Source organism: Carex rostrata, chromosome 1 (assembly GCF_964058835.1).
Source record: "Carex rostrata chromosome 1, lpCarRost1.2, whole genome shotgun sequence".
In the NCBI taxonomy this organism is placed as follows: Eukaryota; Viridiplantae; Streptophyta; class Magnoliopsida; order Poales; family Cyperaceae; genus Carex; species Carex rostrata.
The window spans coordinates 8,541,820-8,566,260 of NC_135918.1; the positions used below are offsets into that span (position 1 = coordinate 8,541,820).

General features: G+C 33.1%; 2 protein-coding genes and 1 long non-coding RNA gene across 3 annotated transcripts; 2 read left to right on the top strand and 1 right to left on the bottom strand.

The window, feature by feature from the left end:
• Window positions 1-636: 636 nt before the first annotated feature.
• Window positions 637-4,666, top strand: LOC144556151 (SUMO-activating enzyme subunit 1B-1-like). Its single transcript, XM_078304643.1, has 10 exons — window positions 637-841; window positions 924-975; window positions 1,062-1,257; window positions 1,859-1,938; window positions 2,699-2,815; window positions 3,147-3,197; window positions 3,274-3,340; window positions 3,860-3,963; window positions 4,193-4,300; window positions 4,403-4,666. The coding sequence occupies exons 1-10, from the start codon at window positions 753-755 to the stop codon at window positions 4,520-4,522; spliced, it is 984 nt and encodes a 327-aa protein (XP_078160769.1). The 5' UTR covers window positions 637-752; the 3' UTR covers window positions 4,523-4,666.
• An 8,065-nt stretch (window positions 4,667-12,731) lies between these two features.
• LOC144556158 (uncharacterized) lies at window positions 12,732-13,963 on the bottom strand. Its single transcript, XM_078304657.1, has one exon. It carries the CDS (start codon window positions 13,821-13,823, stop codon window positions 12,909-12,911), a length of 915 nt encoding a protein of 304 aa, XP_078160783.1. The 5' UTR covers window positions 13,824-13,963; the 3' UTR covers window positions 12,732-12,908.
• Window positions 13,964-22,909: 8,946 nt separating this feature from the next.
• Window positions 22,910-23,689, top strand: LOC144547563 (uncharacterized). Its single transcript, XR_013509113.1, has 3 exons — window positions 22,910-23,016; window positions 23,103-23,177; window positions 23,486-23,689. It is a non-coding gene; the product is annotated as an uncharacterized LOC144547563 (long non-coding RNA).
• Window positions 23,690-24,441: the final 752 nt, after the last annotated feature.

Here is a 24,441-nt window from a genome sequence, read left to right on the forward strand (position 1 = left end):
TTATCACAAAAGTTATCTTAATCACAATTTTTTTTTATCAAACTATTTAGAAAAAAAAAAAATTTTAAGTAAAAATGCATTGACAAATTTTTAATTTTTTTATTAAAAAAATAAAATTAAATAAAAAATAATAATTTATTTTTTTGTCAACAACTCGATAAAAATTCTGATTACGTCATGCAACTCCTTTTTGTGTGTTCTATAACTGCGTAAGCTGATTAACTTTGCATCGAAAGAAAGAACGGCCTTGTCACAATTTTGCTCCTTGGTTAATAAAATCTGTGAAAACCTATTTTATCTGCATAATTTACTTGGGTCCAATTGCATTCCTTGAAGAGGTGTCATTTCGTATCGTATTGCTACCGAGCAATCGTACAAACTACAAAATAAAAGGTTGAAAAAATTGAAAGAAATAAAAAATAGAAGGGAAATGAGTATCGGGCCTTGTATGAAATTAGAACAGGATTTAGGCCTTTTTAGTAAAATAAAACAAGTAATTGGGCTTTTGAAATTCTCTACTGCGGCGGTACCCTCCATTTATGTAATGGGTCAAAATCACCCGCTACAAACTCAAGTGGTGTATGGTGACACGGAATATCCGTATTACAAAAGTTTTCTTTAGTTCTCACTTCTGGGGAGAAGTAGAGAAGAGAACTGTTTTTTCGCTCTTATTACACTAGGGTTTTTATTGCGCCATTTTTAATTTGACTTAACGCGTTGGATTAAATCTCAACGATAGTTTGAAAATCAAAATGGAGGGCGGAGAGGAGGAGCTGACGGCGCACGAGACGGCGCTCTACGACCGCCAGATTCGCGTTTGGGGTGTCGATGCACAAAAGAGGTATTTTCTTTGATTTTTCAAGCTTCTAAAGTACATAACGCTTTTGTTTCAACCCTTAACTTGTGTACCTCTGTTGATTTAGGTTGAGTAAGGCTCATGTGCTTGTAAGTGGACTTACTGGTGCCACTGTTGAGGTATTTATTATTTTTGAATTTTACTAATTGTTTTAACTGTTTAAGATTTACACAAATTTAGATGTTGATATGTATTTCGAATGTAGTTTTGCAAGAATATTGTGTTGGCTGGAGTAGGTAGCCTCACCTTAATGGATGATAGATTAGTAACAGAAGAGGTTCTTGGTGCCAATTTTCTAATTTCATTGGATGAATATGCAAATAGCAACAAAACAGTGGCCGAACTCTGTTCTCAGTCCCTTAGGGACTTCAATCCTATGGTTGGTGTTTCCGTTCTATCAGGTCTGTCTTTTACCATTTATTTCTTTCCTTATTGGGAGTTTATCTTTTCTGTCAATCTGTTAAGAATTATAATTGAGTGCAATACAGAAAGTACCTGTAGAAAAATCAATATGATGCTGGTACAATCTTACACAAGTGCTGCTACCAGCAGTTGTTGCAGGACCCGCACCCTGTCCAGTACCAATTCAGCTCCAGTTTCAGGTCCAGTAACGGTTCTGCTGGCTTTAACATTTTTAGTGCCAATGCTATTACGAAAGCATTAGTATCCTATACCAGTAGCTTAACAGCTTTCTGTGTACTGCGGATTTGTTTGGCAAGGGGGGTATTAAGCCTCCTTAAGCTTTCTTTCACGTCCTTTAGCTTCCATTGTCACTTAATCCTTCCGTACATCGATTCCTTAGCAAGGATTAAGAACCCCTCCTTTAGCCTCCTTTTGCCTGAAATCTTAATCCCTGCCCGGGCCTTAAAGAACATCTACCCCTGGAAGAAGCCTCCTCAGCATCGTCTATCTACAGATTAAGACAACCAAACACAACCTCCTTAGTGCAGATTAAGATTTAATCCTACTTTTGTTAGCGATAACTTTATGGGGATAATGTAGGTGAGCTGTCACAAATGGATGGAGAAATCTTTGACAAGTTTGATGTTGTTGTGGTCTGCTCTTTCTCTCTGCAAAACAAGGTACCAGAACCAGTTTTTGTTGTAAATTAGCCAATATTTTACCATTACCAAAGTTTTCCAACAATTTCTGATTCCTCTAAATCAATCTAAATTACTGCACTTCTGAGAATTTACCATATGAGCACAAACCGTATTAGCAGCAAAATATCTAAATGTTAATATGACCATTAGTTCATGGAAAACAACTACATTTCTTTGACCGGTTTAAGTTACTCTTCACAATCGCTTTCAGACAACATAGAAATCAATATCTTTGTTTAAATTTTGCTTATTTCTGTTTAGGCAAAGAGTGCCTTATTAGAAGGATAAAAAAACTTAAACATTGAGCACGATGTACATTGTCAATTGCATCAACCTGTCGTATGTTTGATTCAAAAAACAGTTAAAAATATAAGTATTGGGTGTCATGTGCAGAGATACAGACAATTACGGTTACATGCGAAAAGCTTGCACATGCATTATCTCTGATAAGTTTGTGTGAATAGAGAATGTTTGAATGAAAACTAAACCCTACAAATATTAATGTTGAAATTTCATTTACATATGTTAACCAAAGTGTAGCCATACATACACTTACCATAAAGCTGCTGCTGTATATTAAATATTTTACTAAAAATGAGAGTCTATTTGATGTCTGTTGTATCAAGAGAATGCAAGTACTTCCAAAAGTGTAATGCTTTCTACATTAAAAAATCTGAGAGAATGCGGGTACCTAGTTATTTTACTAATTATTTCTTTCTTTCAATCACAAATTCATCAGATTTTAATCAACGAGAGATGTCGCGAGAGACAAAAGCGCATTGCTTTCTATACAATTGATTGTAAAGACTCTTGTGGTGAAATCTTTGTTGACTTACAAAACTACACTTACATGCAGGTTCCCTTTTCTTTTCTGTGGTAGCTGTTGCTAGAAACTTTGATTTTTTTCTCTCTCTTAGGACTACTGGGTTTCTATTTTGATTGCCTTCATGGACCACATTTCTCTCTTGTTTTTCAGCAATTGATGATTAAGTAATGACCAATTTTTTTTTTTTTTATCAACAAGCATGTCAAAAGAAGATTATGGTATACGAAGAATAAACTTGTAAAGGATGTGTAGTCTCAAGGAAGAAACTTGACCCAAAAGAGGGAAATTTGGTTTAGATGTGATTCTTGTTTTTCTCATGTTTGATGACGTACTTGCAACTAACTTCATAAATAAATGGCAGAAAAAAGGTGATGAAACTGTTGAGCGCCAATTAAGTTATCCAAGTCTGGAGGTATTTTACATTTTCCTTCACTCTTTCTTTCTTGCAAATGGGTACACACACTAATTTACACAATGTAATAATACAGGAAGCAAATAAAATACCTTGGAAGGATCTGCCTAGGAAAGTAACTAAGTTATACTTTGCAATGAGAGGTTAGCAAATAACTGCTCTTTTTCTGGGAATACCCTTTCAAAACCTTTTAGAGGTGACTAACAGACTGATTGGTTTGGGTCAGGTCTAAATCCAAAACAAATCCAGGTCTTTTTTCTTCAATTGGTGTATTGGACATTGTTCGACCTAATTTATGCTCTGGGTCTTGGGTCGTGGGAAGTCGGTTTTGGAATTCAGATCTTTTGTCTGTGGGGTCCCAACAAATTAGATTTAGTGTTCAGAGGACTTCTATCTCTGTCAGATCTGTTTCAGGTTGATCAGGAGTTAGGTTGGATATGTCTGGCTTTGACTTTGGATTTGATTCCATCTGGTTGGACTGTTCACCTTTTAGAAAAATTTAGTTTGGTTTTGATTTGGGTTTTAGACTGGTTTTTTCCAGACAGGTCAGGTCAGCCACTTTCACTTTTTATAAATGTACCAAGTTAAAAGTTTATTGTGCAACAGTGCTTGATGGTACAGATCACTTGCTCTTTGTTTTGATTATTGTTGTGTTTTTTAAGTTTTGGATAAGTTTGAGTTGTTGGAGGGACGAAAGCCTGGGGAAACATCTCTTGCTGATTTCGAGTCAATTTCCATTGTCAGAAAGGACGCGTGTGAAGCTCAGGTTGATTTATCATTCTCTCTCTTTATTTTATTTTTTTTTCCCCTAAAGTATTATCATTCACAATTCCTGCACACAATCAATTACTCCACATATTACTTTGTATGCTGAACTGTGCATCAGAAATCTATCTGGGGGACAACATTTGTAGCTTCTGTACCAGCAAATTTTTGTTGATATATGCATGTTTTCAATTGAGTTCATATAAAAAAGTTTGATCTGATAATTGCAGGGTTTGAAAGAGTCGCATCTGGCAGATTCTCTGTTGGAGAGATTATTAGCTGCTGGAAAGATGGAGCATCCTGCTGTGTGTGCTATTCTAGGTGGCATTCTTGGCCAGGTACCCTTATATATTCTCTCTTCCCTTCCCTTCTTCCCTTCCCTTATTCTAATATTATTACACTTCGTTTTCTTCTTCTGAAATTCTATGTGAATAAAACAGGAGGTGATAAAGGCTATATCAGGGAAAGGGGACCCGGTAAAAAACTTCTTCTATTTTGATGCTGCCGATGGAAAAGGTATTATCGAGGATATCTCTGTGCATACTACAGTTACCGCCTAAATGGTTAGGTTCTATTTATTAATGTGTTATTAGGTACCTGGCATTGTAACTGTCATAACTTAAAATCTTATGGTCTTTTTAACTTCCTCAACTGTAACTATTTTTAACCTAGTGGATTGTTGTATGCTAAATTATTTTGACACATCATTTTCTTTGTTTCATGTGTTTGTTTGTCCACGTGTCTCTGACTCTCTGTGAGTGTGTGTGTGGGTGTGAAAGAGAGAGCTATCCTAAATATCTAGTACTGTAGTAATAGATATGGGGATTGGGGATCAGAATTTTGGAGGATATCTAGTGGGGCCCATTTCTTCCAAAGATCAATCTGAGATGTGAACCTGTTTTGGCTTGGTTAAATGCAAATTAAATGGGGTTACCATCAAGCTCTCATGTATTGTCTCTGTCGCTGTCTGATAACGTTCATTGTATCAGTGGAGAAATAAATAGAAAAAGAAGAGAAACTGCTGCTCTTTCTGAATAGTTTTTAGGGGAAATTTCGCATGTACCCTTCAAAAAAATTGAAATGACGTATTCCCCTCTAAAATTTATAACATCATATTTATCCTTCTATGTTTCAAAATTATGACTGGGGTTACCCATTTCTAAAAAATGACTGGAATCGTGTCAAGTTCATTCCAAAAGTGCTCTATTGTATTTCAAAATTATACCTTTGCCAGCTAAATCAAATATATAGTATATAAACATTAAAAGCAGCAATATTTTAAAACACAGTAAAAATATGGGTTGTAACTCTCCAAGAGTGTTCACGAGTCCGATGCTAAATTATTAAAACTGATCCATTTTATAAATGTTGTGTTTAAATATCAAATTTTCGTCAGATAGAATAAAGTCGAGTAGTATAAAAAATGACTTAATGTGTTTGTCGTTCATTGTCTTTTAACTGCTTGATTTTATTCTCGATGAAACCGAGAAATTACAAATTTAGTGTACAAGTACATCACTTATAAATTAAATAAATTGGTATTGACATTTTGAATTCATCATCCCTACTATCTCTACTCTAATACATAAATTAGACTTGTTGAATAAAATTATTGGGCGTAGAAATATATTGTATGTTAATATAAATGCACGCATTTATTTCTGTTCGGTCAAGGTAAACTAGTAAAATTGGTTAAAATAGAGCTTTTATTTTAGTGGATTTGTGTTTATTCCCAGGACCAACATATAGGGGTGTAAAGGGTCGGATGCGGATCAGATAGTGGCCTTACTGTATCTGTATTTGTTATAATTTTTCGGATATGGATACGGATATGGATACGGATATGGATAGTTTCGAATACGGATACGGATCGGATATTAAACGTTACGGATACAAATCGGATATCGGACAGATACGGATATTTTTCATAATTAGCTTGTTGATTACAAAATATCTATTATATTATTAAAATATTAGTCACTAATTATGTCATAGTGTTATATTATTCATCAAAATATATATCTATATGCAATTTAATAAATTATTGGTATAATATGCAATTTAATAGATCAATTTAAGAATATATAGCACATTTGTTGTGGTTTAAAAGTATAAACGATCGGATACAGATAGTGAAAAGTCTTACCGTATTCTTATCCGTTATAATTTTTCAGATACGGATACAGATAGTCTCGGATACGGATACGGATACGAATCGAATAATTTAGGTGATTTTCCGAATTCAGATTCGGACGAAATCAGATAATATCCGATCCGTTTACGCCCCTACCAACAGATCATCAGAAAAGTAAAAAATAAATAATAATATATATGTTATTATTTCAATCATATTTTGCAAGAACTGGAAAGCGAAATAGTAGAACTAGTCAACTAGTCCTATTTCACTTAATAACAAAGATTTTATTCACCAATTTCAATCTCTTCATGAACTGATCCATTGCTTAGAGCCTTGGACCGGCAAAAAAATAAGAGAAAATTCATTGGACTGTATTTCTCAAATTCATAATTCAATTCTAATACCGTTTAGTTTCTATTCCACACAATTTTACTATTATTCTTCTACTAAACAAGCATGCTCTTCAGGATTAATATTCTTCAAATTTACAATGGCACTACCCTAATTGATTTAAATACAATTTCTTCTATGATTAGCTCTCGAAGTCTCGATACTTGTAAGAAAAGGAAGAACCCTTCGTTACATGTACATATATCAGACAAATATGGGATTGTATTTTTAACTTTCATGGTTTTAGTTTTGATTGTCATTGTCAGACTATTGAGAATTTATAGTATATATGTACTTGTATTTCTTTAAAAGATTGATTATTAGTTGAACTTGTTAGAGAGATTGTTCTTTGGTCCTTTTGATTAGAAAGGAAAAAAAGTTTTATTTGAAGGGACTAACCTATTGATATTAAGATTACTAAATAATTTATCTAGCTTCTTTCTGGTGCAAAGTTTTAAATGAAGAGTCTTTTTTTCAAATTGACTCTAATTTTGTCTTTTGATGTTAAGAAGATACCAGATGATCAGTTGGAGGAAGAGGAAGAGAAAGAGGAGGACCTCTTTCAAGTAATTCACTTTCTTTTGGCCATGACAAAGACAGAGGAGTATCAAGAGCAGTGTAGTAATATTCAGTCTATTCGGCTGAATATTCGGTCGAATATTCCTATTAGATTGCAATTCGAAGAGAAAATCTATATTTGGTCTGAATATACGGTTTATAGCATATTACCGGTCAAGACTATATTAACAGTGATAAAAATACCAGTTTAGAGTATATCAACAGTGGTTTATACCACATATTACCAGTTTAGAGTATATTAACGGTGTTAAATTATCGGTTTAGAGTATATTAATAATGATTTATACCACATATTACCATATACTTGTCTCTATATATATATATATTCTGCCCAGATTACCAGGGACCATTTTGGGATTGGATCCCTGCCCCTTCACAGTCCAGTTCTAGAGACTCGGATGATGGGTTTCTTTACTGGAATAATGTTTAGTTCAATTCAGAGTCGTTTTAGAACTTGTTTTTGGGTAGTGTGTAGTTGTATGAACATGATTTCTACCTTTTTATTGATTGATAGCTCAAACTTGTACTAATTTAGGTAGAAATGTGGTAGATTGCAGTTGATAACAATAAATATATGATTTGTATGTTTTGAGTTATGATTTAGGTACCACTTTTATGTACTTTTTTTTAGTACTTGGATTCTTAATGAAATCGGTGGAGTAACATCCACTTTCTTCAAAAAAAAACAAAAACAAAAAGAAGAAGAAAGAAACCAAAAAAGGAAAAATTAAATGCCAATGCCACGCTATATATCTTACAAACCAAAAAAGGAAAAATTGAGTATTTTTCTTGAAGCAATAAAAGCTTAATTGAGTGTTATTTGACCTTTGTAGCTCTCCAAATTAGCTGGCACCTGTTTGTCAGATTATGTTGAAAAAGTAGTCTAATCATGTGCAGATTCTAGCTTAGGTTTTTCATTTTTGCAAGGTCAAGCGGGGCCCAATTTTGTAGATGCTAAGCATTATTCTATGTCATGTTATGTACTAGGCTCTTTTTATTAATGTCATTCATTGATACTCACCTAATAATTAAAGCCATTTATAGTGGTTTTGGTGAAATATGTTAGTCGATGCGCCGTGGATGAATTTTTTCTTCCCTAAAAGAGTTAATAATTATATAATAAGCTAACATCATCAATATGATATTTATTGTCAAAGATTGTCACAATAATAATGATGTTGAGATGGGGGGTGAAAACGGATCTGATACTGTAAGATCATATTAATATCTGTTTTTATTTTTTGGATACAGATACATATTAGATATTAGACGAATATAAATATAAATAAAGATATATAAATATTATTGAAAAATATCAAGTTCATAATATTTGAATACGGACAACTGAAACATAACACCATATCAATATTTGTATCCACGCATATATTTAAATATCAGATATTCATATCTAATTTTTTTAATACATATCGGATATTATCCACTCTGTTTTCACAGCTATGTTGAAGCGTATAGTCATTCTAATACATGTACATTTTCATTATTTTTATTGGTCACCCATTACATGAAATCAAATTAGACATGTAAATATCTTTACCTAAATTACTATACATATGAAAGCTCAGCCGTGTAGATAATGGTTGTAAAAGAAACAAACCGAAATATTTATTTATACCATATTAAAAAACACTCTGGCCGCATAATGGTTTGGCGACTTCATTCTTAGTGGACCTCCAAATAATTTGGAGGCCTCTCAAAAACCTAAATATTTTTAATAGACGGTGCATTTTTTGGTTTTGAGGGGGCCTCCAAATCAATTTGCGGTCTTCCAAAAATGGGGCCGCCAAACTATTCTGCTGCCTAGGTATTTTTGAAAATCTCCACAAATCATGGTTTTTTGGTTTATATTTTTTAAATATGGTATGAATAAAAATTTCGGAGAAACAAATCACAAAAACAGTATCCAGTCTCATAAATGTACAAATTGGGTACTCAAAATACCGGTTAGTGAAGTTGATGCAGCTATTTCTTTCTAATGAAGCACCTAAACTATGAGTAACTTAATCATGACTAGGTTTGTACACTTTCGCTTTATATAATATGATATAGTATAAGTACATTACCTAGTTCTAAGCTCGATATTTAAAATTTTAGCCCCTATTATGGGGCCTCAAAACCTAATCACAATTCCATGCTCTCAGGATTCAAACCTTCCTGCGAATAAAAGTTGGTGATTAGAAATTTGTTTCTTTATAATCAAATGATTTTCAAAAGGGTCTATTAAGTTATACAGGCTGACTTTGTTCAGCAACTCAACACAAAACAAGGATTGGTTCGGTTTATTTTTATGAAATTCGATTAATGATTTAAAAAAATAATAATTAATTATGGTCATGATCCTATCAATAATCAATAGCAATCGAAAAGAAAAGTATATCACATGTTTCTCAACAAAAATATTCTGAACTATACAATCAAAACAAATTTGAATTAATGATCTCACATGGGGTTAGCCAATAAATTACAAGACACGTTGCAATTAGTGCAAAACATTTAATGGTTTACCATATAAAAGCGAATTAATATAAATAAGAAAACAAAGTATATGGAACAAGAATAAAAAGAGAAAAGACAGAAGTATAGCTAGATCCAGCCCATTCTCACTAAAGTGAAAGGGAAATTTGATTCGGATCTCCTACTTTGCTTCCCAAGAAAACGCAACGGGCACGAGCTTATGCAATATTCTTTCTTTTTTTTGTCATACTTCAGAGCCGAAGACTAACATTTCTGCACATGTTATTTCAGAAAAAATAATTTTATTTTATTTTAATTTTATGATATGTCCAGTACTATAATACATGTAAAAAAAACAAATTAACAATTTATTTCTGAAGATCATAGAATTGTTTCTAAATCAGTACATTTTTTTTTAAGTTTTATTTTATAATTTTTTTTTTTTTTTGCTGATAGGATTACATGCGTGTATCTTATTTTCTAAAGTTTATCTGAAATTGAAATATTATCTTTTTTTTGTTAGGTGTTGAAAATACTTTCATTAGACTTAATGTCTTGTAAATTTCCATTTTAATATGTCATATATTCAACTCTTTCTAATTGAGAATAAATAAAATTATAAAAAATTATTTACAGTATTGTTTCTTCACTTACATCTGTTAACACAAAACCTACCAGTCAACAATATCAAGATCATATTGTTTAGTACCTCTATAATAAAATTACAGAGAAAATCAACACAAAGGAGCAATAACATGTAATATCAGGAAAAGTAAAAAAATAATACACTCATGCTAAATTTAAAGAGAGATGATGCTGACACCTTAGAATAAAAAAATTAGGTTGTCTTAATATAGATATTCAAGTGATAATGAGATAGTCTTAAATATAGATATAACATTCCTACGCATATATCGTCTTAAAGATTGTCATATAGATTTTCATCATGATTAATTGCATATATCGTGATATTAAATATTTTGTAAAAAATATATGCATGCTAACATTATTTTCTAAAAATATATAACAATATACAATAATCAAATACTAGGTACTGGAGTTGTTGATTCTCAAACATAGTTTAATCTCTATCAGGGTAGATCCATGCTATCCATACTGAGAGAATGAGGGTCGATTGACCAGCTCGCTTTTATTTTCAAAAAATTACACTTGTAAATAATTATATATATAATTTACAATAAAACACTAGAGTGTTGTAAAATTGACTCTCATACGTTCAATAAAATATAAGATTAGGGGCTTGACCCCCAGGGGCGGACACAGGAATTTTGTCAGGGCGGGGCAATAATCGGATGCAAATAGCTTATCGGGTTCAAACCCAATAGCTTATCGGGTTCAAACCCAATAGCTTATCGGGTACAATTCAACATAACAAAAAAAAATACCAATCAATATAATAAAAATCCTAAATTACTTGAAAAAAATCAACAATTCAACATTTATAGGAAATTTTGGTTCAACTAATTTTTGCTATTTGGGATCAGCCCCTATTTGGGCTCCGCTAATTTCTTTCGCTAAGAGTTTATATGGGCTCCGTTCCGTCTATTAGAATTTCAGAATAGGCTACAGGGGGCAATTTGAATTCCAGGGAGGGGCAGAGGTCCGAAAAGCATATTTTTAACACTATTTTTGAAAATCCAGCGGGGGGCAGCTGACCCCCCCTGTGCTACAGTGAGTCCGCCCCTGTTGACCCCTATCTTATTTTCAAAAAAAAAAATTGATTCTCATACGCATCATAAAAATGTTATATAATTGATCACCATTCTTGTTTAACACCCATATCTTAATATTCTGAATTCTAAATCCTTCACTCAAATACATGACAGTACAATCAATACACAATTAAACTGAACGGAGATGCAACTTTAGAGGTCCGAAACATTTCTTTTATTATTTATCCAACCCCAAATTAGTGGATTACATAACAAACGATAAATTACATTATTTTAGAGTTAAAATATAGAAAAGGAGGGTGTGCGGCGATTTGCTAATGATAAGAAGACAAAAGGCCAACCTATTCCGCGTGCAAACCAGTATCAAGACAAAAAGGAAATAAATCTGCTGCGATTCTAATCCCAACCGTTCATATTTTCTGAGATTCGTTAATAAAACTAACTTCTTTCGAGATTCTTGTATTCTAATAAATGAATGGTTGAGAATAGAATCGCAGAATCCTGTGATCCTTTGAAATCGCAGCAGATTTGCTTCCCCATAAAAAAAAATTGAAAATATGAAATATTCTGGTTCATGAATTTAAATCGTCATATAAAGTGCATGTCTCTCCAGCTAATCTTAATCCTAATCCAAGACCATTCCAATCATACGGATTTCATTTCTTATTGCATAAATAACATTTTTATATTTTTCTTTATTTTCTATGATAATCTAAATTTTGAATTATTTAAAAAAAAAAACTTCTTAATGCATGAAAAGAAAATTAGGATTTGAGAGATGATTTGAGATAAATGTGGAGCAGAACTAGAGTGTTTTTAAGTTCACCAAGTTTCTAGTAAACTCAAGTCTAAAATCTATTAAATTAGTTTCAAATGATGAATTTGAACTATTAAGGGCCTGTTCGGCCGACGAATGGGAATCGGCACGAACACGAGATTTGAACTGAAAAACACTATTCCCGTGGGAAAAAAAAAATTCAGTTCAACTGAATTTTTTTTTCCCACGTGAATAGTGATTCGGCCGAACAGGCCCTAAAATCCGTCTATTTTACGAATGATACGAATGATGTGTCTACGTGTTAAAATTTTAAAAATTCAAATTAATTAAGTAGAAAGTCAAGCTGTCAAAAAATATTTAAAAGTTAAATGTATTAAAATAAATTTATTAACCCCAGCTGTACTCATAAATGTGAATAGGTAAGTAGCGTACTATGAAAAAAGTGGCATCAAATCAAATAATGGTGGTTCGGAAAGCAGTGCACAACAATATCATGGTGTTTCTCTACTTCACGTCTTCACCACCTCCCAAAACATAAATTATTGTTGGTTTTTACAATCCATCTTGGGACTTGGCAAAAGAAAAAGGAGATTTTATTAGTCCCAAGGCATCATGCATCACTCGATGTCGACACCAAATTAGATATTTTATCACAAATTATTTGATATTTTGCTCCAGTTTTCTCAAGAAATAAAAATAAAAATAATTACAAATAGGAAAGCAAAACAAAGTGCAACATTTATTTACAATAATTAGCGTTAATAGCTATAAGTAAATTAATTTAGACTAGTTAATTACATGTAAGCAAAATATATCTCAACTTCAAAACCCAAAAAAAAAAAAAAAAATTCCCCACAAATTACAAAAAACTCCCTGCATTTATTTTTAATCCCTCATCAATGCACCGCCTTCTTAGCAAACAATCCTTTAATCCCAAACAGCCCACCGGGGCGCTCACCACCGGTGACACTATCCTTACTCTCACCGCCACACTTGCCCTCTCTAACTCCATACCCAATACACGAGTTCACACTGAAATTAATAACCCGAGCCGAACCGGGTCCAACCCTGACCGGTTCAGCCGGCTTGTTCACACTCCCTGCATTTCGTTTGATCTGCCAGACCGGGCTGGTCCGTCCAACATGAACTCCGGGTCGGCCAGGACTAGCGGCCCATCTCCGCCCGACTGAACCGGATTTACCGGACTCGCCACGGGAATTACTCCGAGAACACGGCGCACTGCTGGACTTACGGACGCTTGGAACACCGGCTGGTTTTCTGCTCGAACCAGCTGTTCCAGCGGACCGGCTCCGACCAAATGGCCAGATGTTGATTGAAATATCCGCAGTAGAAACTGAGCCGGTGGGACCATTACCGGTTTTTTTATCCTTCCTGGGCCGGTTTTTTACCTCCTGATCAGTTCGAACCGGTTTTTCCTTATCTCCCATCTTGAAAATATCTTTCCATCGCTTAGAACTGGACGGAGGCGTAGAGGAGGAAGCGGTGGCAGTGATGGAAGCCAGGTTGGGCAAAGGCGGGTCGAGTTCCAATTCGGGCACGGGTTCAGTGTGCACCTCTACTTGCACTTCCTTCGCGGTTTTGGGTTCGGGTAGATGGTTGGGGGCAGGGGAAAGAGTGGGGAGGAGGATGCCGTTGGAGAAGAGGTGGTCGGCTGATGAGAGGTCGGAAATGGAGGTGGGAATGGAGATGGAAGAAGAAGGCCAGAAGGAGAATTCATGGGAGGAAGCAGAGCTGGCGAAGCTGAGACGAGGGGAGATGGCGGTTTCTTCTTCTAATTCTTGTTTTGCCATTGTTAGAAAGTTTCGAGTTTTGGTTGAGACGAGAGAGAGAGAGAGAGAATGGGCTTGTTTGGTGGTGGAGAGGAGAGGAGAGGAGAGGAGGAGAAATGAATGAATGAGAAAGGAAAGGAAGGTTGTTGGAGCTCACGTTCTTTGCTCCATAATATTTCTTCTTCTAATATTACTATTTTATTATTTTACTTTTTTTTGTATAATAAAATATTTGGCTGGCCTTACGAGAGGATATCTCATATCCGTATAAATAATTTTAAAATAATGTTTAACAGTGTACTATTACTTGATTTGATTGGCAACTGTAATAGAGCCGTTTAAGATTAGGCAATTAGGCGCAGGAGCTAATTTTAAATGGTCACCGATTGTTGGTGGATTGTTACAAAAAAATAATGCCACCAATAACCAATTCCTTCAATCTTTACAGATTGTCAAACAAAACTTGATATTTTAATTAGTATCATTGGGAATTAATTTGAAAGGTAACCTGTTCGGCGTCTAAAAGGAACGGCACTAGAAATTTTTGAATGGCTGAAATATTCTGTGCGTTTGTGGATTGATTTTTGCGAAATTTAAGTGAATTTTTTTTTTTATGCGCACAGTAAACGTCCGAGCAAGCCCTAAATAATATTTTATGTATTAGTACATAATCAACTCTTTGCAAATTCACGGGAAAAATAATAGATTGAACAAAAAAAATGTTTTATGCATTAATGCTCAATGTTGAATAAATTATACTTGTTTATACGTACTTCAAATCTTATAAAAATCATCACAACCCCAAATTATTTAATTTAATTTTCTAATTAAATAAAACATGCAAGCATCGAAAATCATGATGTTTTTGCCATTATTTTACTGTCATTCGTATGATTTACACGACTAACCAAAGAAAAAGTTACAATGTATTATATTTATAATTTTATTTTGTAAATTTTACTCTATGTTTTTTTATTATTAGAATTGATAGCAAATATTTTAGAATAATTATTTCAATCCCCACACTCCAGTACCCGCATTATACCCCCATCTCTTAAACATATTTTAACTTCCCATAAACTAACTTAACTAACTAATTTAATTAAATTTATTCAAAATACTAGTATAAATACTTGGAAGATAATAAATTAATGCTTGCAAATTAAGATATTAATACTTGCATGTATAACTATATGGAGAGACCACTCAAACTACATGAGGGAGAAGAATCATACACGTTTTTAGAAGTGAGTTTTTTTTTCAATATCTTTCACATTTCTCACGTTCTATGAGGAATTTTACGAATCTAAAACCACGAATGTATTCTACGCAATTTTATCTTTCAAATGAGATCCATGATAACGTACTTTCGGATTCATCGTCACACAAGTATTTATACCTCATTGTGCAAGTATTTATACCGCATCGTACAGGTATTTATACCTATACTTGTAAGTATTTATCCCCAATCACGGACCCCGCATCTCCGCATCACATTTCCCTAATCGTCCCTGCGTCAACCTTTCTCTAACAAAAATAGTTGACCGCATAGGTATAAATACTTCAGTGCATAGATATAAATACTTGTAATACTTGATATTAATACTTTTAAATGTCAGCAGTGTCATATGTGAAAAATATTATGTATAAATATTTAAATGACGAGGTATAAATACTTGTGTGATGACGAGCTCGAAAGTATGTCATCATGGATCTCATTTGAAAGATAAAATTGTGTAGAAGACGTTCGTGATTTTAGATTTGCAAAATTCCTTATAGATCATGAGAAATGTGGACGAGATTGAACAAATAAAATTGGGGGAATAATGGGGGGATGAGAGTGCGGGTACTCATATCATCTCCCAATATTTTAATAGCTATTAATCACAAATTTGGTAGTGAAAATAAATCTTTCAAAAATACAGTTACAATAAATATCTTTTTTTGAATTAAAATTTTTCACAACTATTATCACGGTACAACCAAACATTTAGGGCCTGTTCGGCCGTCTAGAGCTTGTTCGGTCGTTTACTGTGCGCGTGGAAAACAAAAATCACTCAGACTTCACGAAAATCAACCCACGCGTACAGTATTTCGGCCATTCAAAATTTTTCATTCCCGTCCCATTAGATGGCCAAACAGGCCCTTACTCAGTGCATTCCATAATCATTCACGTGTGTACTTATAAGTATGAGTTTCTGTAAATAAAAAATAAGTATGAGTTTCTGTAAATAAAAAGTGAATTCCCAAACGTCAAATCTCTTTCCACACAATTCTATGACAAAATTCAATTTCTTGTGATGTTGTTATATTTTTGTTGTGTTTTATTTGTATTATATTGAACTCTGTGAATGGGATCGCTCTCTAACAGTAATAGTAATAGTAATAGAGAAAGTATGTCAATATCTCTTTATTTGTACAAGAATTAAAGGATGGTGCACATGGGAAAGGAGGCCCACAAGTTCACAACCAACCATTAACAAACGGACGCAATCAATGCCTTCCATAGGAATTCGTACATTCCATTGCTCACAGTCTCATACTCTCATTCTCATAGGTCGTGTCTCTGCCGCATCACCGACTTGCGCTACTTATTTTGCCTCATTTATTTCCTTCTTATTCAGTAGTAACGGATCGGAAGCAAATCTGCTCCTTTTCTTCAGAAAATGAGGACCCTCTTATTCTCCAATCTGAGTCATTTAAAATCGATCAAACGGCTTCAATTACATTTTTCTTTTATATCAATATAATATATTAAAACGAATCAGATTTAATTGAAGCCGTTTGATCGATTTTGAACGGCTCAGATTGGAGAATAGGAGGGTCCTCCTTTTCTCGAGAAAAGAAGTAGAATTCATTCCGTAACGAATCCATGTTAAGTTTTGTGTTTTATATGAAAAATATTTTACTATCCTATATAATTATATAATTTAAAGAGGAGGGTTCCATTACTTTATATTTTTCATACTTTATCATGCTTCATGTTTTATATATTCATTTTTAAAGTCTAAACTGTTAATTCGAACCGCTCAATATAATTTTCATACTAAAATATATCGGGATATCAAATTATATATATATTTTTAATTCTTTTGTTTTTTAAAATAGATACAAAATCACTGTTATTGGACGGACCAATAACAGTTATTTTGTCCAATAACAGTGATAGTAAAAAAATCAAAAATATATAAATTTCCTTCCCCAAACATATTTTATTATGGATATTATGTTGAGTGGTTCGGATCGATAATCCAAATTTTAAAAAAGAAGATATAAAATATGACATATAATGACATACAAAAGACATGAGTTATTAGAACCCTCCTTATTTTTGGTTGAAATATGAGACATTTTTATTTTATTTTTAGTACACATTCAGACTGACATTTTTGACGGTGAGATGTATTCTATGTGAGCTAGTAGAGTTCTAGAGTTCATAACAAAAAAAATGCAGTGATATTTTAAAAAGTACTCTTGCTTGTAGAAAATCACCACATGTTGAGATAAAAAAAAAAATTGTTTAATTTATTATTATTTATAATACATCATGTTATTATTTTATAACAATTTAGAAAAGAACGAGGATCAATGCTCTTATTTATTTATTGAAGTTATTGCTGAGTTTTTATACTTTTAGAAAAAAATAATGCCAAGAGGTATTCAATGTACAGAGCATTTCGTATACTCGTATTCGTACGCGTCGTGTACTCGTGTGCTTGTACGAGTGCTGGAAGTAAAATTCATTATGGTTAAGATTGGGAACAATTTGGTTCTACGACGTACGGTGTGGTCCCGATGCAAGAACATTTTTTCATAAATGTGTCTGGGTTTTCTAGGAGGTGTCTGTCTCCAACTCTCCATAGAAGAAGTTAATTAATTTCTTGCCTTTTTGGGTTGGTCTGGATCTAGTCAGTATTTATTAACGATCGGATCTCCATAGACCATAGCCTCATGCTGATGCCGGGAAAAAAAAAAAATGAAAATTGTATCCCTCCATTATGCTGAACGGAACGGAGATGTCCCTTGATTTCAAATGATAGTTCCGACAATTTATAGTTTTTTAATAGTAATTTATGATAAAGTTGATTTATACAATATTTTATATAATCATAATAAATAATTTATATCTCTCAAAAAATAAGATAAATAATTTTGGGTTAAATTGTATAAGGGATTAATTTAATTTAATAATCATTCATTATTTATTTTGCTGTCCGTTATATTGACAGGTAAGAACTGGGTATGGGTAAGATTATTACTTAACAGATAAGAATAGAGTACTTATCCATTATTTATATTAACGAATAAAGTTGATTGTTTTTTAAAACTTTTAAAAGTTAAAAAACTGAATTATTCTAATTTATATAATAAAAATTTAAAATTAGATTTAATAAAGGGGAAATGAGAAGAATTATTTGTTTTTAGTGGGATAATAAGTAATATTTAAGTTATCTGTGACGGGGAAATTGAATATTTAGAAGTTTTTTTTTATGGCAGACAACAATTATAGGTAATAAAATTTAACTTCTGGATTTTAAAATTTTATCCAAATTTATAGGTTCAGACTGTCTTTGTCATCTTCTGAAAGTTTGTTTGTTCTTCTCTGGACTTTTAGTTTGCAATTAATGTTAAATTTATAATTAAAATTATGATAATTTTTTATATAATACTTAATTAACTAATAAATTTGAATCCGATTAACTATTCAAATCCAATTAACAATTTTGTTATCTCTCTCCGACAAGAATTCTGAATCCGCCTGAGAGGATATTATAAAAACGTTTGTACTTTGCCTTTTATCTATGATCCAGCTCTTGCTTTCATGTCCAGATGCTTGACTCAGAATGTTCAGCACGTAGCTAGGCATGTTAAAATCTTGTACGAAGCAAAAAAAGACAGAATTTAAAGCAAATATTTGTATTTTGTTTTACAATATAGGACCATGTTTCAAAACAAAAGGATAAAGAATTTTTGTACTAACAGGGCCATGTAAATCTTTGTATTTTTGTTTTTACTAATTGAGTTTATTGGACCTGACATAAGAAGAGTTATGAATAATTTTTATTCCTCTATCAAGTGAGGACTAAATTTAATCCATACGAAAGAGTGTGCAACAGTGTGGATTAAGGAGCAATTGGGCTCCTTAATAATAATTTTTAAATTTTTAAATTTTTTATGTTAAAGTAAAACTGTTTTAGATGTAATTTATATTATTTTCTCTACATACATATAATTTTTTTTTATTATGGTTTTATACGAATCAATAAGTTGAAATATTGTTGTTTAGAATTTATCTGCATCAGCGTATTTTTACTAGCACTTGATACTTAACAAAATAATATCGAAATGTCATAATTTTTTAAATGCGCATAGAGAAAATGATATTTAACATATATAATATTTTTATTTTGATATTTAAGTTTTAACTTTTGAGTTATTAAAATTAAAAAAATAAAGACAAAATAGAAACAAAAATTGAAGAAATTTAAACCCTCCTCAAAAGACAAAATATGTTTAAATCTAACTGACCTACTGGTCTTTCATAAAGAAAAAAAATGTTGAAGTCTAACTTTATGTTCCTAACAAACAGCCGAAGGTATAGTCTGAGAACCATGTCAGAATAGAATGCATGAGCACAGCCGTGGTGTAATGTTGGGATCTACAATTGAAACAAAAAACCTTGTCAGAGTGTGGTTAGCTTCAGTTCGACACTGTTCTCTGACTCTCTATGAGACACTCTTACTCGTAGAACAGTTTGTATTTGTTCTCTTGTCATATACTTAAATTGGAATCACGGATATCATGGTACTTCACTGCATATGTCACATATATTTTATATTAGCACTGCTTGTAGTTGCCACAAAAAGATAGAGAGCCCACATATAAAAACACACAGCCCATTTTGTTTTAGTCCAATTGATCGCTTCTTAGTTTTATTTCGCGATGCGTTAAAGGAATGAAATAAGCCTTTATCTTTATTGCTTGATTAGATTGAAATAAGCCCAGTTTAGGTATAGGAATAGATCAGAACCGTCCGATTCGAATCCGAGATAATCTATCCGAAGTGGAGCGCACACATTTCGAGAGATGAATTTGAATCGGGAGATAATCTCGAGCGACGGATTCGAATCGGACGGTTCCGATTCAAAACTCAAAGATTTGATTACGTTAGGGGATCCGGACCGTGTACTGATACCAGCAATGCCGGACCTAAGTGGAACCAAGATAGACTCAATTTTTTTTTTTTTAAATATACTTTTTTTAATATCTCTATATATTTATTTTATTTTATAAAAATATAATTAAGGTTCAAAAGATTGTACAAGTGTGGCTATCTTGAATTTTTCTTTAAAATATACTTGTGTTTCTTTGTTTTCTCGGAACAAATTATAAAATACTTAACATTCAATATAGTTACATAGTTATGCCTCATCAAAAAATTTTGCCCCTCTACAAATTACACTGATTCCCCCCTTTCCAAAATGGATCGATCTCATCAAAGACAATCAGAATCAACCGATCTCAAGCATAATTTAAGTTGAAGTTCAAATCTGTGGGTCATGGCTAACAAAATTCATATAATAAATGAGATATGGAAAGTAGACGGTCCGAACTCAGAACTCATATCAAGAGGATATCATGAGAACAAGAGCACTATTCTCTCTCTTTTTTTTTCTCTCTTTTTTCAAAAGTAACAAAGCAACCGAAAATGGAGTCCGTTATCCTAAAAAAGTAGTCTACTGGAGTCATTAATGAGTAGCGGCCTAAGTCTTTTGTATGAATATCTGATTGGTTTATATAAGCACCTAAAAAGCAAAAAAAAAAATACTCCTTTTCTAAAAAAATGAATAGATTTAGATCCATATAGTAAACAGAGTGGATTCGGAGCGGATAATGCTAATACCATATTCGTATCCGTCTTTTAATGAGCATATGGATACAGATATCAAAATTTAAAATCAAATTTGCCTTAAACAGATACGGAGCGAATAATTTACAAATACAGATTCAAATATGGATACGATACAAATAATTGTCAAATAGGGCCTTATACATTTTAAGGGATTTTTTTTTAAATAGTATTCATTTAAATTATTTCAACAAAACAAGCCTTGTTTGGATAGATTTTTTAAAACTAGCCTCCACCGATCCTTAGGATCGGATCGGTGCAGAAAAAAAAATCCCACCTACACCGGTCCTAGGGACCGGTGGAGCCAACATTTACCTCGCCACAGATATGCTATACCAAAGACCACATCAAACATCTCCACCGATCCTGTGGACCGGAGTAGGTTTGAATTTGTATCTCAACCATTTAAATAATACTGGCTCCCTGCGCTATCCCTTTTTGGATTTGCGTGGCTTTTTGGAATTGAATTCGTATCCTCTGAGATATCTCAAACTTTGCGTGACTTTATGAAAAATCCCAATCGTTTAAACACGTTCTGCATGAATCTCAAAGAACACATTATACTACCCTTACATCACCACCGAATAGGCATCGGACACGTAGGTCACTCAAAAATTGAGATATCTAAGAGGATATGCACTCTTTGGAATTTGCGTGACTTCAAAAAATATCTCAAACTTTGCATGACCTTTTGGAGTTTCTCAACCGTTTAAATAGTTTTGCACGAATCTCCAAGCAAAAATCATACTGACCCCCTACCTATCCCCGAAGCTATTTGAATTACATTGTATGTAGCGAGTCATTGTTTGATAAAAATTGTATACCATTGCATAGTTTTCATATCTTTTTGAATGCATAAGATCAACATAATTCATTATTACATGTGAATACGGCACCATTTGCAAAATTTGAAAATCAAGCCTCCACCGATCCTAGGGATCGGTGGAGGTGTAGTATGGGATCTCCTGTGGCCAGCTCTCTTCAGATGTGAAAATTGCTCTCTTCAGGTGTGAAAATTGCTCCATCGATCCGTAGGATCGGTGTAGGATTCAATTTTTTTGCTCCACCGATCCTAGGGATCGGTGGAGGCTAGTTTTCAAAAAACCAATCAAACTAGGCTTGTTCCGTTAAAATAATTTAAAATAATTCTATTTAAAAAAAATATCCATTTTAAGATACAAAAGAGTGTCTTATACTCTTATTATTGTCTTGAAACAATGATTAAAACTAATTTAACAAATACTAAAAGCATTTTACATTTACAGACTAAAGTCTTGAATAAAGAAGAATAAAGAGTGAAAAAAAATAAAAAAATAGCGTTATTATAGGGCCATCATCAGAAAAAAAAATTTAAAATTAAATTAGAAACTATAATAACTCTTATCCGTAGCATTAAATCGGAGTCAATTGAGATTGTATTATCATTACCGGATCTGTTCTCTATCGTCCTTGCTGCTTCGGCCTTCGCCATTATCGAGAGGATCTCACGACGCCACTCTCCCTCTCCTGAGCACCCAGACGCGATTTCCTCCTCAAGCCCACCGTATACGCGATTTCTTCCCACCCCCAGCAAGCCTCCAGCGCGATTTGTGATGCCTACCATGATGAGGATGGTTTCACACGAGGGATGAGCATGACTATGTACGAAAAGTTCGAGAAATATTGGTGGGATGTTAATGTGCTAATGGCAGTGGCTGCCATTCTCGATCCAAGGTTAAAGACTCTCTCGATTAAGTTTTGTTGTCAGAAGTTGTATCCTAATATTGAGGTTGATTCGCATATGAACAGTGTGTTGGACCAGATGCGAATTCTATATGACATCTATGCAAAGCAGCATGTGGTCTCTCAACCGGGTAAATTCTTTAAAACTTTTTTTAATGCTAATTTTGCATTGTTTAGTGTTGTCTATGCTCACATATATATTCTTGATAGGTTCCGATGCTTCAGCTACACCAGCTGTTGCTGCCATTGATGAGGATAATGATATGTGGCGCTTTGTAGAATCCACTTGGAATGAAAATGAATCGAACTAAGATCTAGAAAACTATCTAACAGAGGCCGTTTTTAAGCATAGAGATAAGGTACCTTTCAATATATTAAAATGGTGGCAGGTGAATGTAAGAAGATACCCCATTTTAAGCAAACTAGCAAGAGATATTCTTTACATTCCAATCTCAACAGTCACATCCGAGTCGTGTTTTAGATGATTATCGAAGTTCCCTTACAAAGGATATGGTTGAGATTTTAGTTTGTGGGGGTGATTGGATAAGGGCAGGCACAATGGCCGAATTGCATACTTTAGAAGTGAGTTCTACATTTTTTATTTCAGTTTCTGGTTTAGCTTCTACTAATATATTGAATGTTTAACATATTGATTTTTTTAATTTCAGCAACCTTCAAAGGCAGAGGAGAATTTGGAAGTTCAGTTTCCAAACCTTAACATTAATTGCTCTTGAATCTTACAAGTGAGTTCTACACTTTTAATACTGACAATTATAGTTGTTCTTTTTGGTGATTAAGATGAATCACATATTATAAACATATTAAGATGGTTGTTCAAGTGAGTTATACTTTTTTTTTTGTCCACATTTGTACTATGGATGCTACAACAGAGTTCTAACATTTATAATGACTTGGCTTAATTTAGTTCTAACCTGATGTTATATTTGTACTAAACCACATTTCTATCCACATTTGGTGGAATAAAATTCATACCTGATGCTATATTTGTACTAAACCACTATATTTGTACTATTTTTTTTTAAATTGACAGCCACAAGTCCACAACATGATGCGAGTCGACATTCTGGGGATACTATGGATGCTATACTGATTTGTTTGGATGGACTATGTGCGATTTAATTAGCACCAAGTTAATTTGTATGAGTTTGTTTGATTTTGTATGCATGGTTTATTTATGAGTTTTTGTATGAATTTGGTATTTTGGTATGTAATTGTTGCAAACTTAATTTATTGTAGGTGATTTGCTTTGTTGCACTTGAATTAAGAGAGTATTGCTCAATAATTAGTCATATAAATGTTATTTTTATTTTAGCCATAATTAATAAGATGTGCTATGGAAATTGAATATATAGTAGAAAAATAATATAAAAATTTATGAATATGTCAAGCTAGTAACAAGCTAGCTCGGCTCGCTCGGACAAGCCACGAGTCGGTCTTGAGCAAGAGTTTTAGCCCGGGACCTAAAATCTAAACTCGCTCGCTCAGCTTGATACACTAACAAGCCGAGTACGAGTGTGGCCTAGCTCGCTCGTTAACAGCTTGTTGCCACCCCTACCTCCGTATAACCTCCGAAAACTAGCAAGACAGTTGGGTACATGCAGCCTTCACATGAGAGCTTGTTCGTCTGTGCTGCCCTTGTAAGCAGGTCCGACTCACTATTGAAATTCCTGGGAGTATATTTGCATATATGTGCACTGATATCATGGGAAGGAATATATTATTATAATGAGGAGGGTTCAAATGTCTTCATTTTTTGTGCCTCCATTTTTAAAAACTTTAATAACTCAAAATTTAAATCTTAAAATTCAAAATAAAACCGTTGGATATAAACTATATCATTTTATCTATGCACATGTAAAAAATTATGACATTTCAACTTTGTTTTGATTGTCATCTTGAGCTTATAAAAATGTATACAAATGTGGATAATTTCTAGACGTTGATTTTTCAACTTATTGATTCATATAAAAGCAAAATCAAAATGTG

Excerpts from the sequence above, each read along its gene's own strand:
- LOC144556151 (XM_078304643.1), top strand. The coding sequence starts at position 753 with ATGGAGGGCGGAGAGGAGGAGCTGACGGCGCACGAGACGGCGCTCTAC. Across the intron at positions 3,964-4,192 it reads AGGACGCGTGTGAAGCTCAG|GGTTTGAAAGAGTCGCATCT; the intron begins GTTGATTTATCA and ends TGATAATTGCAG. Across the intron at positions 4,301-4,402 it reads TAGGTGGCATTCTTGGCCAG|GAGGTGATAAAGGCTATATC; the intron begins GTACCCTTATAT and ends TGAATAAAACAG.
- LOC144556158 (XM_078304657.1), bottom strand. The coding sequence starts at position 13,823 with ATGGCAAAACAAGAATTAGAAGAAGAAACCGCCATCTCCCCTCGTCTC.